Here is a 14,113-nt window from a genome sequence, read left to right on the forward strand (position 1 = left end):
TGAAGACTGAGACCACACACTGAAAAATGAAGGGGGGGAAAAAAAAAAGTTACGTACTTACTGGTTGTCCATCCTGTCTGTTCGTGCATTGACTAGGGAAATGGTCTCAAGAAAAATTTTATGACGAATCATTGTTAAAGCAACTCTACCTCAGATTCATAGGGCAGGAAGGGACCTTTGGAAGTCATCTAGTTCACCTCCTTTTCCACGGTGGATATCTACAGCTAGCATTCCTGACAGAAGTTTACATAAACTGCTCTTAAATCTTCCAATAATAAAAACTCCAGATCCTCCCTAAACAGTCCCTTCCAGTCTTTTCTTTGTTTTTATTGTTGGAAACACTTTCCTCACATCTATTCTGGGTTTATCCCATTACTACTTCTACCATCTGCCAAGGATAACGAAGGGTAGATTTGTCCAAAAGGCTCTCGGTTTATTGCCCCAGCATCCTTTACCTCATAACGGAAATCGCAAATTTGTTCATACTTGCTTTGTAGGTGATGTTTTCTTGAGCTCTGATTCTTCTTGCTGTTTTGAGTTCTCTCCAGATGGTCTGCATCTTTCTTGAAGCACAGAAGGCGTATTGCACAAATGGGGCCAAAGAAAGGTTTCACAGGCAGCCTTAATCCTGCCTTTTTCTCAGGTTGAACAATGGACATTGTGACCATAACGTGTTTAATGCTCTCACGTAGAACTTCCACCTTGTGGGATCTGACACCCATGATCAATAACATTTGTGACTAGACCTTTAAGTTGCATGGGCCTTTGCTCCTTGAATTAATCTGTCACATAAGATGGTTCAACCATAGAAACCATACTTAGAAATGTCTCCTGCCCTGTGTAAGCAGGTGCTCCAGGTTTCTGGAGTCCCGCTCTCAGCCTCTCACAGATGTTTTTCAGGCAGTTTTTCTGTCTCTCTCCCATCCTGCTAAGGCTGCTTGTCTCCACCTGGGTCTGTCCTGCTGCTGGTGGGCAGCAAGCCTAGCGCTGGCAGGTCAGGTCTGTTGACTGGACAGATTTTCCTTCCTCTGAGAGGTGGCAGTCAGACAGACAGAAGCATCCCATGAACAGGATTTCATGGCTGGCAGTCTGTCTGACCACGCTGAGGGACTGATAGCAGTACTTGTTGCACAGTGTCCCACGTAGGCCAAGCTCAGAAGTGGATGGGATGTCTGCTTTGTCAGAGGATTGCACAGATACGTGTTAATTGCAGGTGAGGGTAAGAGTCTGGGATCTTAAGTTCTGTTTCAGTGTTGTGTGAGTACAGCATCTTCTCTCATTTCTTCCAAATGTCACATTTTCTGGGTTTTTTTCGCCTCCAGCTTGCTTTGTCAGATTCTTGTCTTTTTTTCATGTTGTTGACTCCTCCCGTTCTCTTTACTTTTCTAATCCTAGTCTCTGCTCATCACTTCTAATCATTGTCTCAGTGTCCACTTCGTTGTGGTTTCTTCTTTTTTGGCTCTTTGCCTGATCTGCATTTTCCTTCCCTCCATTTCCAGTGGCTCCCAGACAGGTGTTTGTGACATGATATTTCTTCTCACCCCTTTCTCCATTTTCTTGTTCGTTTTCCTTGTCAGCCAAGTGTCTCTAACCTTTGCTGGAAGGATGTTTGTTCACGGGGTAAGGATGGTGCATATGGAGTCTGCTTGCACATAGGGACTGAGAGAGAATGGAGTGTGCTTAGCGAAGAGAGAATTTTTGAGCTTGTAGCTTTGATGTGCTAAAGCTTTGCTTGAGCACACGTGATCTGCTTGGTGAGGTTAGAAACATTTGGAGAAATGAGTTTGGACTAATTTTCGTAGGGTTACAGAAAGTGTATCTGTGACTTCAAAAATGAATGTAGTAAAACTTAAAAAGTTTCACAGAGCAGCAGAAAGGTTGATCAAAGACATGGCATAGCTTTCCTATGGGGAACAGTTAAGTAAGCTAGGACCCTTCAGTCTGTAAAAGAGATTGGAGGAGGAAGATAAGAGGCTTTCGAAATCATAGGTGGCATGGGGATGGTGGCTATGTATTGACTGTTCAGTTTCCTTTAATGCAAGAAACTGAGGGTCATCAAATGAAACTTTTAAGGTTAGATGCAAAATCAAAGGAGGTGATTCTTTGCACAGCAGATAGTTGTGTAGAGTGACATGGAAATCCTTGCCAAAGGATGTTGTGGATTGCTGAAAATTTATGTGAGGTCAAGAGCAGACTGGGCAAGTTCATGAAAGAGAAACTGAGAATTACTGAGTATATAGGAATCACAGCTGATACAGGGAGGCCCTGAACTGAAAGTACTGGGAGGCATGGGTAGTATCATATGTTTGCCCTGCTCTTTAATATCGCTTGTGCATCTGCTTATGCTATTTCTACCACTGACAATACGAGGCTGGATGAACCTTTAATCTGACCCAGCTCGGTTTTGACTGAAGAGCCCCACTCTGTTGTATTTCATCTCTTCTGTAAACATACTTCCAAAGAAAAAATACAAAGTTTGAATTATGCAGAACAGCATGTCTTTCCATTCCCTGATGCACCTGAACAATTTTGATGAAACTTTCTTGAAAAACTGCTATTTAAAGCCAACTTGGTATGTGTTAAATTTCAGTAATTTTCAGGTAGTCAGTCAGTCAGTCAGTAAGACCCTACTTAGTGTTCATATGAAATTGCCTCCTAAGAGGTGCTGCCAGCTCTGCGAGGTTTATGCAGTTTTGGTGTGATCTGTGTGGATTTGCCAAGAGAGGGAATTTGGCTTGAACAGACAATACTTTCTGGGCACAAAGGCACATCGAAGATGTAGGCCACAGTACTTTTTATTCTTTGGGTTTTATCACTCAGAGATTAAATTTTGTTTGAGAGTATGAGTCAGTTCAGATGGACATTAAAGAATGATTTCTATCTAGGTGGCCTTGGAGTAGACCTCTAAATTCATTTTATTCAGCACTGGCATTCTGGTAACCCCTCCTGTGTTTAGGGTATGTGAAATCCTAACTGAGCTTGAAACATTTGTTTAAATTATTAATTTAAACACCACATATTCACCACATATTGATGGTGAATAAGAGCATATTTTCATATTTTTAAAATTTTGAAATGTCAGTAAAATGTGTTGTTTTGGTGGTGGTGTTTGGGAGGGTAATGTTTTCTTTCTTTCAAATGAGAAGAGTATCATTAAGTTGATTATATGGCTGTAGAACTCCAACTGTGCTGGTTTGAAAAAATTGGAAAGCAGTTGTTGTCTAATGCAGTTTAATTGCTTTGTGCAAACTTTAAAGTTTTAAAATTCTTCACCTGAATTCATATGAATTCCCTCCCACTCTCTTTTTTTTAAAGGAATTGTGCTGCGTAAGTTAAATGCTCATTTCAAAACCAACTCTGTATAATAGTGTAATAGTGTTAAACCACTTCCAAATTTCAGTGTTCCCTATTGGAAGGAGAACACTTTCTATGTCAAACGCTTGAATATAGCTTGCAGCTGAGAATTTTTGCATCTTTCTCTTTGTGGTATCTCCATGTTGGACCTTTCATCCTTCTCTATCCTTAATATCATTCATTCAGGAGGGTGATTTATTGGGTTGTTAACCCTGTATCAATGTGAAGTTGTTGTGCATCACCTAATGAGTATTCTTCAGTAGTTTTTTTTCAAGCTTCTTCATTATTGAGGTCCAGATATTTACAGAAGCTGAAAAGCTTAATCTAAACTCCTGAGCTTTAGAATAACTTCACCTCTGTGAATATCTCACATATATTAGAACTCACACTGATGCAGACTCCCAGTGTTGTTTTAAGCCAGAAATCTTTTTTTTTTTCTCTTAAAATGCAGCTTGCGGGTCTTGATTTGAATTTACATAAATGATACAATGGTGCATCTTCACTAAGGAGGAAAAACAATTTACTCTTTAAATAACACAACATAAAATGAGAGTGAAGGCAAAGTACTTTGTACATTAGCACAACTTGGCATAGCTAAATAAATAGCAGGTCCCCTGTAGCATTTAATTTAGCCTTTTAACATATGTTAAAACTACTAACAGGGTTAGGTGGGAGAAGAATTCTCAAGGCCAATTCTCATCAGTCTGCTTTGGTAATCAGTACAAATGATGCTCTGAAGTTCTGGTTTGCTCCCAAATACTCCATTTCATTGTGCTGAGCTTAATTTTAATTGTGAAAAATAGATGTTAAAAACATTTTAAATTTCTGTAACAACTTTGCCAACACAACCCAAGGTTTTATGCTTCTCAGTTTCACCTTTCAAAAATGCTAAAGTGTGTGTGAAAGACATCCTGAAGGCACTTCCAGACACTGAGGAAAATTACTGCATAATTCCTTTAAAAACAAACAAACTCATAGCAAAAATGCAATGATACCCTCTTCACCTTCTTTTTCAACCAAAGCGTGAATGAAATAGGTCTTCATTTTTATGGTTTCCAATTTTTTTTTAACTTTAGTGCAATCATTATCATGGCAAATGGTAGTAGTAATCATCTCATCTGTATCTTAGTATTTAATGTTAAGGAGGCAGCTATAGCTAGTGGATGTTACTGGAATTGCCATCCCTTGGGTTTTCTCAGATACAATCCATTGCCTTTTCCTGTTTAAACAGCAACAACCACCTCTGCTTTTAATGAGATTGATTGAAAAGGTGAATGCACAGCAAAACTTCTTTGATAATTGGTGTCCCACAGTAGGCTGGGAGGGATTTGAGAAGAGGTAAGAGGAGAGCATCTCTTGAGCTGAATCCATGAGTTTGTATTTCTCCTGCTGTTAACAGCTTCTGTTCATCTCTGTAGGATGCTTGGATTCCCCCATGCATGTTCTCCTGAAAGAAGGGGACCTTTAACACCTTTCTGCAGAACAGGCAGCTGCAGGATTTTCTTTAGTCTGCCTCCTTCACCATTTAGTACTAAAAGGATTGTATAACTTCAAGCGTCTTACTGATAGACGTGCTCAACATAGGCCACTTGCTGTCTTCCTTGGCATTCAGCCGTATGGGGATCCTGGAGATACGGAAGGAAGTTATTCCTTTGAAAATGAGGAATGGAATTTTATTTCCCCAGCTGTATACACAGAGTTGCGGGTGGACGGCAGTGCCCCATATGATTGCAGACTGTTGTGCCTTCTACCCAGGTATGAAAAATAGGCAGGAGAGTGAGAGGTCACATCTGATACTGTTGAGGGTCACACGAACTCACGTGGACCAATCTGAAGATTTCCACCAGCTGTACAGCACAGTACTCATGCAGACACAAGTGTAGACCAGTGAGATAGGGGACACTGCATAAACAAAACATGTTTACATCAGTTAGTGTGCACATCTGCTTATTATCAAGGAGCCTTGGTCGACACAGGATAGCCCAGTGCTATTTCCCAACTCAGAAGGATCCAGGAGGGGCTTCTGTTTACTCTTTGGGAGTATAACTACAGTGGCACTTGGTGTGCTTGAAGCGTTGGTAATCCTGATGGTCAGCCTTAATTCTGTTAAAAAAAGCTTTGGGGACTGTCAATCTTACCTTAATTCTCTGACTGAATATTTGCAAGCAAACCAGAATATGTTTCTCCTCCTCTGGTTGCAATTTAATATTGTGCAACTAGTTGCCCAATACCGCATGTGTTGAAATGAACTCCTTTCAATGGGAAAGTCTGTGTTTTAGGATGAGTCCTAATGACTGTATGTCATTGGTCAAGTAGAGGAAATAGTGACTGTTCTTCTCCGTTCCGCTGGGATTAACTGGCTGGAGGGCATTTTGTTTTCCTTTGTCGGGATGTGGACTGGGGAGGATTGTAGCATCTTAGATTCATGTCAGTGGGTTGAGTAAATTCTGCGTGAGGAAGAGGCACTGACCAGCCAACTCAATAAGAACTTGTAGAAGAAAATGGCTGCAGCAGAGTGCTGAGATCTACCTGTTTCTTGTTAGAAAGGGCATCTTTCTAACAAGATCCAAGTCTGGATCTCCTCTCATGGGTTAGTAGGAACAGACATTAGCTTCAGACATTATTAGCCTTACTGCCTTTTACTGTATCCCCTAAATCCAACTGAATGTCTGGTTTGTTCTGAACATACTTTCTCCTCTGCATTATGTGTTAAGATTTGTGTGCGTACAGATGTATGAAATCCTTTGGGATGAGGTGAGGTATATAAGCACCTACTGGTAATAAACAACCTGTGGAATTTTAAACCTATATAAAAAGGTAGCATTTGTTCTGGGAAAATTGGAATAAAGTTGACGTTACAAATAATGATGAATTTATATTTTGGTTTGGAGCATCATAGATATGAGCTTTCTCTTTCTTTTTTTCCTTAGTAGCTTATAAAAAGATATGTGACACATCGTCTCTTGCTTGTTATCCCATTTTGAATTAGCCTGTTCTGAAAATATGCTAATTATGATAACAGATCGAGGATTTGATCTTAAGAGTTGCCAGTATCTCAATTTCGTTATCTTCAATATGAGAGCTCTTCTTGCATCACAGATTTAGATCCTCTAATTGCATATTGACATATGGAAGGTAGATTTGTAAGTACTTTTTGCAATCCTCAGATGATAGGAATAAAAAACTCTACCTTCTGCCCATACAGACATAACTTAAAATATTTACTGAGCACTTAAACCTAAAAGGCTAACGTGATGGAACTGGCCACTTTGTACTGCATGACAAATCAGCAACGTGACATGTTGGGAAGCGGACAACTGTGGCTTTCCTGCGGAGGGTCTCTCGAGCATCCAGATGCTAGGCAGGGCATACACTGCCACTGGTTGTTTCTAGGTATTTGAGTGCCTGATAAATTTGAAGCTCCTCTGCTTATCCTCCCTGGAAAGCGTGAAACCTTTTTTTTTCCCCATTTTATAATCCCTCCCCTCTGTCTCAGCCCCACAGTCTCTTGGCAGTGGTCTGGGAATGTTCTGCTGCTCCTGTCTTTAACTTCTGCATCTGCGTGTTCATGAGCCCTCAGCAAAGGGTTCCCCCAGCCCCCTCCCCGCGATGAGTGCTGGAGCGCTTGCTTCAGCTGTGGTCCCCAGCTTTGCTGGAGCAGGAGCAGTAGCACAAACCATATGATTCTTGACAGGTTCACAGCTGTCCGCACCACGCTGCAGAGTAGCTGTGAAACTCGCTGCTCCTGTTGTTTCACTTCACTCTGCCTGCAGAAAGCTACTGCTGGAAGTTGTGATACCGGAGCTGCCTTCCAGGCTCCAGAAATATCTGCTTTACCCCTGTATTCCTTTTTCAAATAATACCGCTTTAAAAGTTAGTATTTTTTTTTTTAATTAGTTTCTTATTTCTCTTTTATAAACTTTAACATTATTGTATATTTGCTACGACTTCACTTTAAGGAGCTTTGTTTATTTAGTCATAATTATCCTCCAGTCTTTTAATGAGCAGTGATAGTCTGTCCTAACAGGATGTATGAATAATTATTTATTCCACTGTGGATAATCTTGTGTTTGTAAGTAGTGTGACTTATATACCGTGGTGCTGTCTATTTAAATCTCTTAAGTCTCCTCACAAGTCTCTCTAGTCTCAACTAGCATAAATAACTTTGCTTTCCCTTCTTACAAACTGCCTGCGAGGCCAGATCAGATTTCACTGGTAGTCTAGTGGTTATATTCACTGACATACAAATAATAATGTATTTGTTGCGCTATCACATGGAAAACTAGCTTTAAAATAGACATACGTACTGTTTAGCTCTAACTATTCATTTTTGTCCATTCTTATGCTACGTTTATCCATATTTTCTTTGCATCTTTTTATCTTTGGATACCTTTTTCTCAAGAGTTCTGGAATGTGTCAGATGTTTTACCGTAAGCTCTGGGGGTTGTGCTGGCTCCCACTGGTCCTGTGTTCAAGCAGGTTCGGTGAGGGATGTGCGACCATGAGGATGAATGTTTCCTAACAGTACTATGGTAGGGTCTTATTCTGAGTACCATGAACGGGACCTATTTTACCTGCCCAACAACCTGCATGTCCCCCAAGGTCTGTCTGCCTTAAGGAAAGTGCAATCCTAGTTATAGAGCATAAGTAAAAGTATTTGGCTTCATTCTGGGCTTCATTTTGGGCTTGTGACATGCTGCTCCCTTCCTTAGCATCTGATTGTCTGGTATTACCAGTACTGTAATACTAGAGCAGTTCAAAGGCATTTTACGTACCCACTTGTATTTTCTTTCTTCTTCCCCCCCCCAGTGTTGCTCTATGGTGAGGTCAAAGAGACCCATCCCAGAGTATGTTAAACCAAATCTAAGGGGCTTTGCTGGATTCTCAGGGTCTTCTGTTCTGATCTGGAACTTCCTTTTCTATTTTTGCCTTTTTCTGTTGCTGCTCTTGCCTCATCTGGCTGAAAAGCACCGGCACTCCTCATTTTTTTCCCCCAGGATTTAGTGAATATTACACAGGAGTTTAGCCTTGAGGTTTTTTCTTCCTCTCACCTGACTTCCCTCCACTCACCCACCCAACACAGAGTGCCACCTTGGAGATGTACTGAAATCTATTTAAATGGGATCCAGGCAAAAACAAGCCTCTATCCATCCAAGTGCCTGATTCCCTGAGGCATCTTTTGGGGGTCTTAAGGGCATAAATATGAAGAAAACAGAATTGCTCATTTAAGCATAAAAAAATGTGTTAGATGGCCTTCCTTTAATATAAACTGCATTAGTTGCAGAAGTTCACATTTTAAGTTTGTGGTTATGTTTATTATAGAAATATTTTTCAGTAGCTTCCATATGATGTGACACAAGGAGTGCTGTCAGAGCTGTCATTTCAATGCTGTTGCTATGTTATGCATGTTAAAACATAATTGCAAATGGTACAGGGATATTGTGGCGGTCACAGTTCTGTAAATATAAATTTCCTTTAGTAAAACTTACAGGTATCATTTTGTTTTTAAGTATTGAAGTAAATAAGGATATTTGGATTTGTGTATGCTGCATGTGTGACTGTAGCCATTGCTGTGATTTTCTCATTATTCTGTTTTTTTCCATGTTTCATTAAACCTTTTGGTGTATAGTATTTGCACATTGTGTTACACATGAGGTGTATGTGCTTACAGAAGGGTATATGTGTAGTAATGTTCTGTGTTCAAAAAGGCAGAGCTTTGCCTTTTCTATGATGGCAATGCCAAGGCCAAGTTCTTTTAATGGGTGTGAGGTGTTAAGTTCTTCCTCCCATTCTTTTCTTCTTTTTTGCCCTGTTGTCCAGTGCCTTTTAGCAAGCCTGTTTCAAAAAGGTTATATTAATCATTTGAATATTATATGTGGGGTTGTTTTGTTTTGTTAATCATGCACTTATGTGAACAAAAAAGTTCTTTTAATGTAACTTTAAACTAGCTGGAAATAGTGTTCCTGAATGCTGAATTCCGATACCTGACAGCACTTGGGAGCTTTAATTGTTTTGTTATAAAGGGTTAAATTGGCATGAAAGTTGCTCTTTGATGGTGTATGCTCTGCTGTTTCCCCCCCCCCCAAAAGAAGTAATTGTCTTCCCTTTCACAGCGAACAACTCTGCGCCTTTTGTTACTGTGGAGAAAGGAGCTCATTGGGACAAGGAGACTTAAAACTATTCAGTCCAACTCCTGGGTATGTTATCCCATGGAAAAACCAGCCTTTAAATAAGAGTGAAGCCAGCGACAGCACCGATGGAGCTTGTGAGAGAACTCCAAGGCAAAACTCAGTGCCGCGCAAACAGAGAGGACAGAAGAAGTAAGTCTCTTCTACAGTAAATGTGTTTGCTTGTTTGTTTGTTTTGCATGAAGTTCAGGAAGCGTCTTTACAGAGACCGTGTACTGCAGTAGGCAAATAACTTGTATTTGTGAAAATGTGGGTCATTTGGGGGGGTGGACCAAACCAACGTGCAAGCAGTATAGGAATAGCTGTCTCTTCTGCTTTTTAAAGATTGGTTGGTTTCTCCCCTCCAGTGAGCATCTTGACTGGGGAAGAAGGTAGAAAAGAAACATAGTTACTGTAAAGCACAGATGTGCTTGTGAGGTTGAAGTAAAAGTGTGCACAAGTGTAGGAGATAAGGGACTTCTGACACCTCAGGTATTCTGTAGACCGGAGTACCGAGAGGCCTCTGCCCACCTTGTTGAAGCTCTTTCCCCCTCGCCCTCCGAAGCCGGCTCTCGCAGGGGCGGCAGCAGGGTTGCAGGCACGCAGCAGGTGTTTCTGACCCTTCGGAAGCGGGGTCCCCGTGGCAGGTGGGGTTGTAGCCATCGGAAGGGCAGCGAGAACCCCGACTCCTCTCGGGTTACTTCCACCTTTCCGTAATTCTGAGGAACGGGAGGGACGTACACGACTCCGCAGCGGAGTTTTGTCCGATACGCGGTGCGTCAGGCGGCGGCGCTTAAGATGTGACTGATGGGAGAAGGGCGTTTTTAAATCTATCCGCGCGCGAGTTTTTCCGTAGGTTCTAGGGATTGTGTCACCTAGACCGGCTAGGCGCGGTTTCATGCAGCGGCTTGCTTGCCAACCTGCGGGATCGCTCAGGCAGCCGGGTCCGCAGCCTCGGGAGCGGGGCGGTGGGGAGGTGTGGGCGGCCGCCAGGCCAGGCCCGGGCCGCGCCGGAGGCCGGGGGTTGGCTGCGGGCGCGGGGCCGCCGCCAGCCCGCGGGGCCCGGCCGAGGAAGTGGAACAATAACGGGGGAGGCGGCGGCCGCGCCCGCCCGCCCGCGAGGCGGAGCCCGCCTGCCCGTGAGGCGGAGCCCGCCTGAGGGGGCCGCGGCCGCCTGAGGGGCTGCGGCGCGGCGGGCAGGGCAGGGCTGGTGCTCTTTGAATGTGACCAAAATACACCCCCAAATTAATTAATAAACGCGCGTTCAGCGAGCTCTCTTAAGCTTAACGTTTCAAATGTGTCAATGTTCCGCGCTTGGGCTGTGCTTACTGCTGGAGCAGCTGTTTAGTGTGTTACACTTGCCCGTGTTGCTCAGGTACACGGCATACGTTTATATAATTACGTCGGTGTTGTAAAAATGCGCCTTGTGTAATGCCGGTAGGGAGAAGTTGCTTGTCTTAAAGCTAATAAAACTAACCCCCTCCCCTCAGACAGTTACTCTCTTTTATAGGCATATGAAATACTATTTACAAAAAGGCTGAGTACCAAAGATCGGGATGGGGTGGAAAGTGTTTTTGTTCAGGGTGAAATGGCAGAGTAAATTGGGATGTTCTTTAAATGAATTGGTTTGATCTTGCGAGAAAGCTTTCATATTAATAAGAATGCCTTGTCAGTTAGGATTTAGTTTTTTCCTAACGTTCCTTTAAACTCCTGTGTTTTGAGTACAGTTTTAATGTTAGAGGTGGCTGCACTGGGCATGGGCACTGTTTGGGAGACAGCTTTGTTGAACAGGATGGGTTAGTGTAATGCTTTATTAAGGGGAGTCTTAATGTTGATAGTGTCAGAGTTAAGAGGTTTGGGGGGTTTTTTGATGTTCAGCTTCTGTCATGATGCAGGTCGTGAAGATACCGTGTCATAATTCAAAACCTTTAATATTTCCTGAGTGGTGCAAGAGGGATGTAACTCTTTTCCCCATAGGCTAAGTTTTTTTCATGTATTTCTGAATGTAATTGCTGAAGTAAAGCAGGCATGGTTTTCAGGAAGGCAGTTATTGCAGGTTAAAATTCCAGTGCTTACTGTACCTCTTGGCTTATGGGTGGTAGGTTGTTTTTCAGTGTCTTTTTTTAGAGGTTGTAAGCAGGAGAGCAGTCAGGAAAGAGAGGTGGTTTTGTGGTGTCTCAACTCTAGAAACTTAGAAGTAACAGTAAATGCATATGTTTGAGTTATTAATGGGAGAGAAGTTCAAAGAACCTTAATAGAAAACACAGCACTGCCTTTCCTGCCAACTGCTGAAGAAGCATCAGAGATCAGGTCTCTTTTATCAGTAAGTGTAATGCACATCCTTAGGTGTCCAAGATAGTTTTTTGCCTGTAGGAAATAAAGGAGGAGGAGTCATGGCTTCTTTTTTTTAATGGAGTAGTCTGAGTTTTATTAATTGTTTTCTGTTGAGTTTAGAATTTCGGGAACAAATTAGTAAGGTTGTCAGCTAGATCCTCCCATGTCAACACAATATAGTAGTCTTTATATCACTGCATTTTTCAGTGTCATCCGTGTCCCCCCCCTTCCTCCTGGGCTCCCCCCCCCCCCCTTTTTTTTTTTAAACATCTTGATGGCATTGTATAAAGATACTTATTTCCAAGCAGCTTTTTCAGTCCTGGTCTTTTTTCTGCCTTCCCCCCATAGTTGCTGTATTTTATTTAGGCACCTTACTTCTGGCTGTGGCAGTCTCCTTTGAGGATACTGTTAATGCTGTACCCTGGACCAGCTGTTAAGACTGCAGGGAGAGGGTCATATGAAAGCTGCAGCTGGTGCTCGCCACTTAGACCGCTCTCTTTTCTTCCTTCTACATCTCTTCTTCCCCAGAGTAACACAGACAGCTTGCTGTTACCTAATTCTCCATTCCTAGGGTTGGGCAAGTTTTAATATCAAACAGAAGTGGACTTTAAAAAAGGAAGCATCTATGTCCTGAAGAATTGGAAGAGAGCAGGCTAGGGAAAGGGGCATTTTACCAAGCACTTTTTTTGTCTATTGAATGGCAGCCTTAAGTGAAAACTTCATTATTGGGAAAAATACTGGGCTAAAGCATGAGGAGGAAAGACTTTTGTTCACGTTGATTTATATTTTCTCATGTTTGGAAAAATTTGTATTCACTTTCCCTGAGTTTTGGATCATTGACAAGTACCTAGCTAATTGAACAAAGAATGTGGTCACTTCTAAGTTTGTTTTTCTGCTCCCCAATACAGATCTCGATCGAGTATAGCATCATGTACAAGTGTAAGCACCCAAACTGCTTCTGACGATCAGGTTGTCAAATTCTGGGATGAACTCAGTTTAGTTGGCTTACCAGATGACATTGATGTTCAAGCCTTATTTGAGCCAACAGGTAAGATGTGTTGCTATCCTCCTTTTTTCCTGTCCAGTAGTACTACAGTAGCTACAACAACAGCAAGTGAAGTTTTTCAGCTGTTGGTTTTCTGTGCTCTGGTGTTTGTCAAGTGTTTGATGATGCTTTTGTAGCTTTTGCCAATGTTATGTGGTGTTTTTGTATAGTCTCCTCTTCAAGTACTGGACAGATTTGTTGTCAGCTTTGTATGGGGAAATATTTGTAATCTACTGCTGAAGTGATGTTCAGGTAGTAATATCTTCAGTATCATGATTCTGTTTTGGGGAGAAAAGGAAAAACAAATGAGGCACAGCTTAATATAATTCTTAAAAGTCCTAATCCTGTAGCCTTACCTAATCTCCTGCTGCTAATGCGGGGTTATCGGAAATAATGGAACAGAAGATTTAAAAGAGCAGTATTGCTAGAACAATAGAGGCATAATACACTTGCATGTTTCTGGTATCTGCAGGTTTTCTGTCAGAAAACTGGTTTGTCATCTGCTCTTTCATTTTAATGGAACTTCTCTTTTTACTTAGTTATGAATTACTTTTTCAGAAAGCATCTATGTCCAAATGCTTTGATGTTGGTAGTCCACTCACGTATTTTGCCTCAAAAATGGAAATATATTTGTGCAATAATGTAAATGTCATTCTTTCATGAGGGTGGAAACTAATTTCAAAGTCTAATTAAAAACAAAAAATAAAATTTAATGGTTTGTTTTAAATAGTTATACCGTAGTGTGTGTGGATGAGCGAGAGGTTTATCAATCTAAATTTTAAAAGTTGTTATTATTTGTAGACTGCTCTTCCCAAGCCCTTCCATAGATTTTTGGGGTAGTTTTTTTGTTGCTGAATGATTAAGTTGACCAAGTACCTAATTTCAACAGCTAATGTAAAGCATCATGTCTAATCTGGTATAAAGCTGTCACAGAATTCCTTCAGAAGTATGCATCATTTACATTGTTTTTCCCAGAACTGAATTAGAAACTTCTTTTAAGAGATACCTGTTGAATTCTGCAAATTCTGAATTTTTTTGTTATATAGATAAACATTTCTAATTACACATCTATAGTCTGTTTGTTGCATTGGCACACTTTCTCTGTCATTTATATGGTGTTTCTGTTCATGCTGTATTTTGAGCTTTTAAAAGTTTTGTGTAGAATTCTAAAGCATCATGTGAGCATGTTCTACATGAACATACAGATCTGTAT

The 14,113-nt window shown here is 41.4% G+C and overlaps 1 protein-coding gene across 16 annotated transcripts in view; it reads left to right on the forward strand.

Moving 5' to 3' along the window:
• KMT2C (lysine methyltransferase 2C) overlaps window positions 1-14,113 on the forward strand; it is a 201,057-nt gene that overhangs the window by 66,607 nt on the left and 120,337 nt on the right. For all 16 annotated transcript variants that reach the window (XM_052807044.1, XM_052806979.1, XM_052807007.1 and 13 more), the window contains 2 exons: window positions 9,468-9,674; window positions 12,764-12,903. In XM_052807044.1, coding sequence (XP_052663004.1) covers window positions 9,468-9,674; window positions 12,764-12,903 — 347 coding nt within the window. The remainder of the gene's footprint in view (window positions 1-9,467; window positions 9,675-12,763; window positions 12,904-14,113) is intronic.

Source organism: Harpia harpyja, chromosome 1 (assembly GCF_026419915.1).
Source record: "Harpia harpyja isolate bHarHar1 chromosome 1, bHarHar1 primary haplotype, whole genome shotgun sequence".
Lineage (NCBI taxonomy): Eukaryota > Metazoa > Chordata > Aves > Accipitriformes > Accipitridae > Harpia > Harpia harpyja.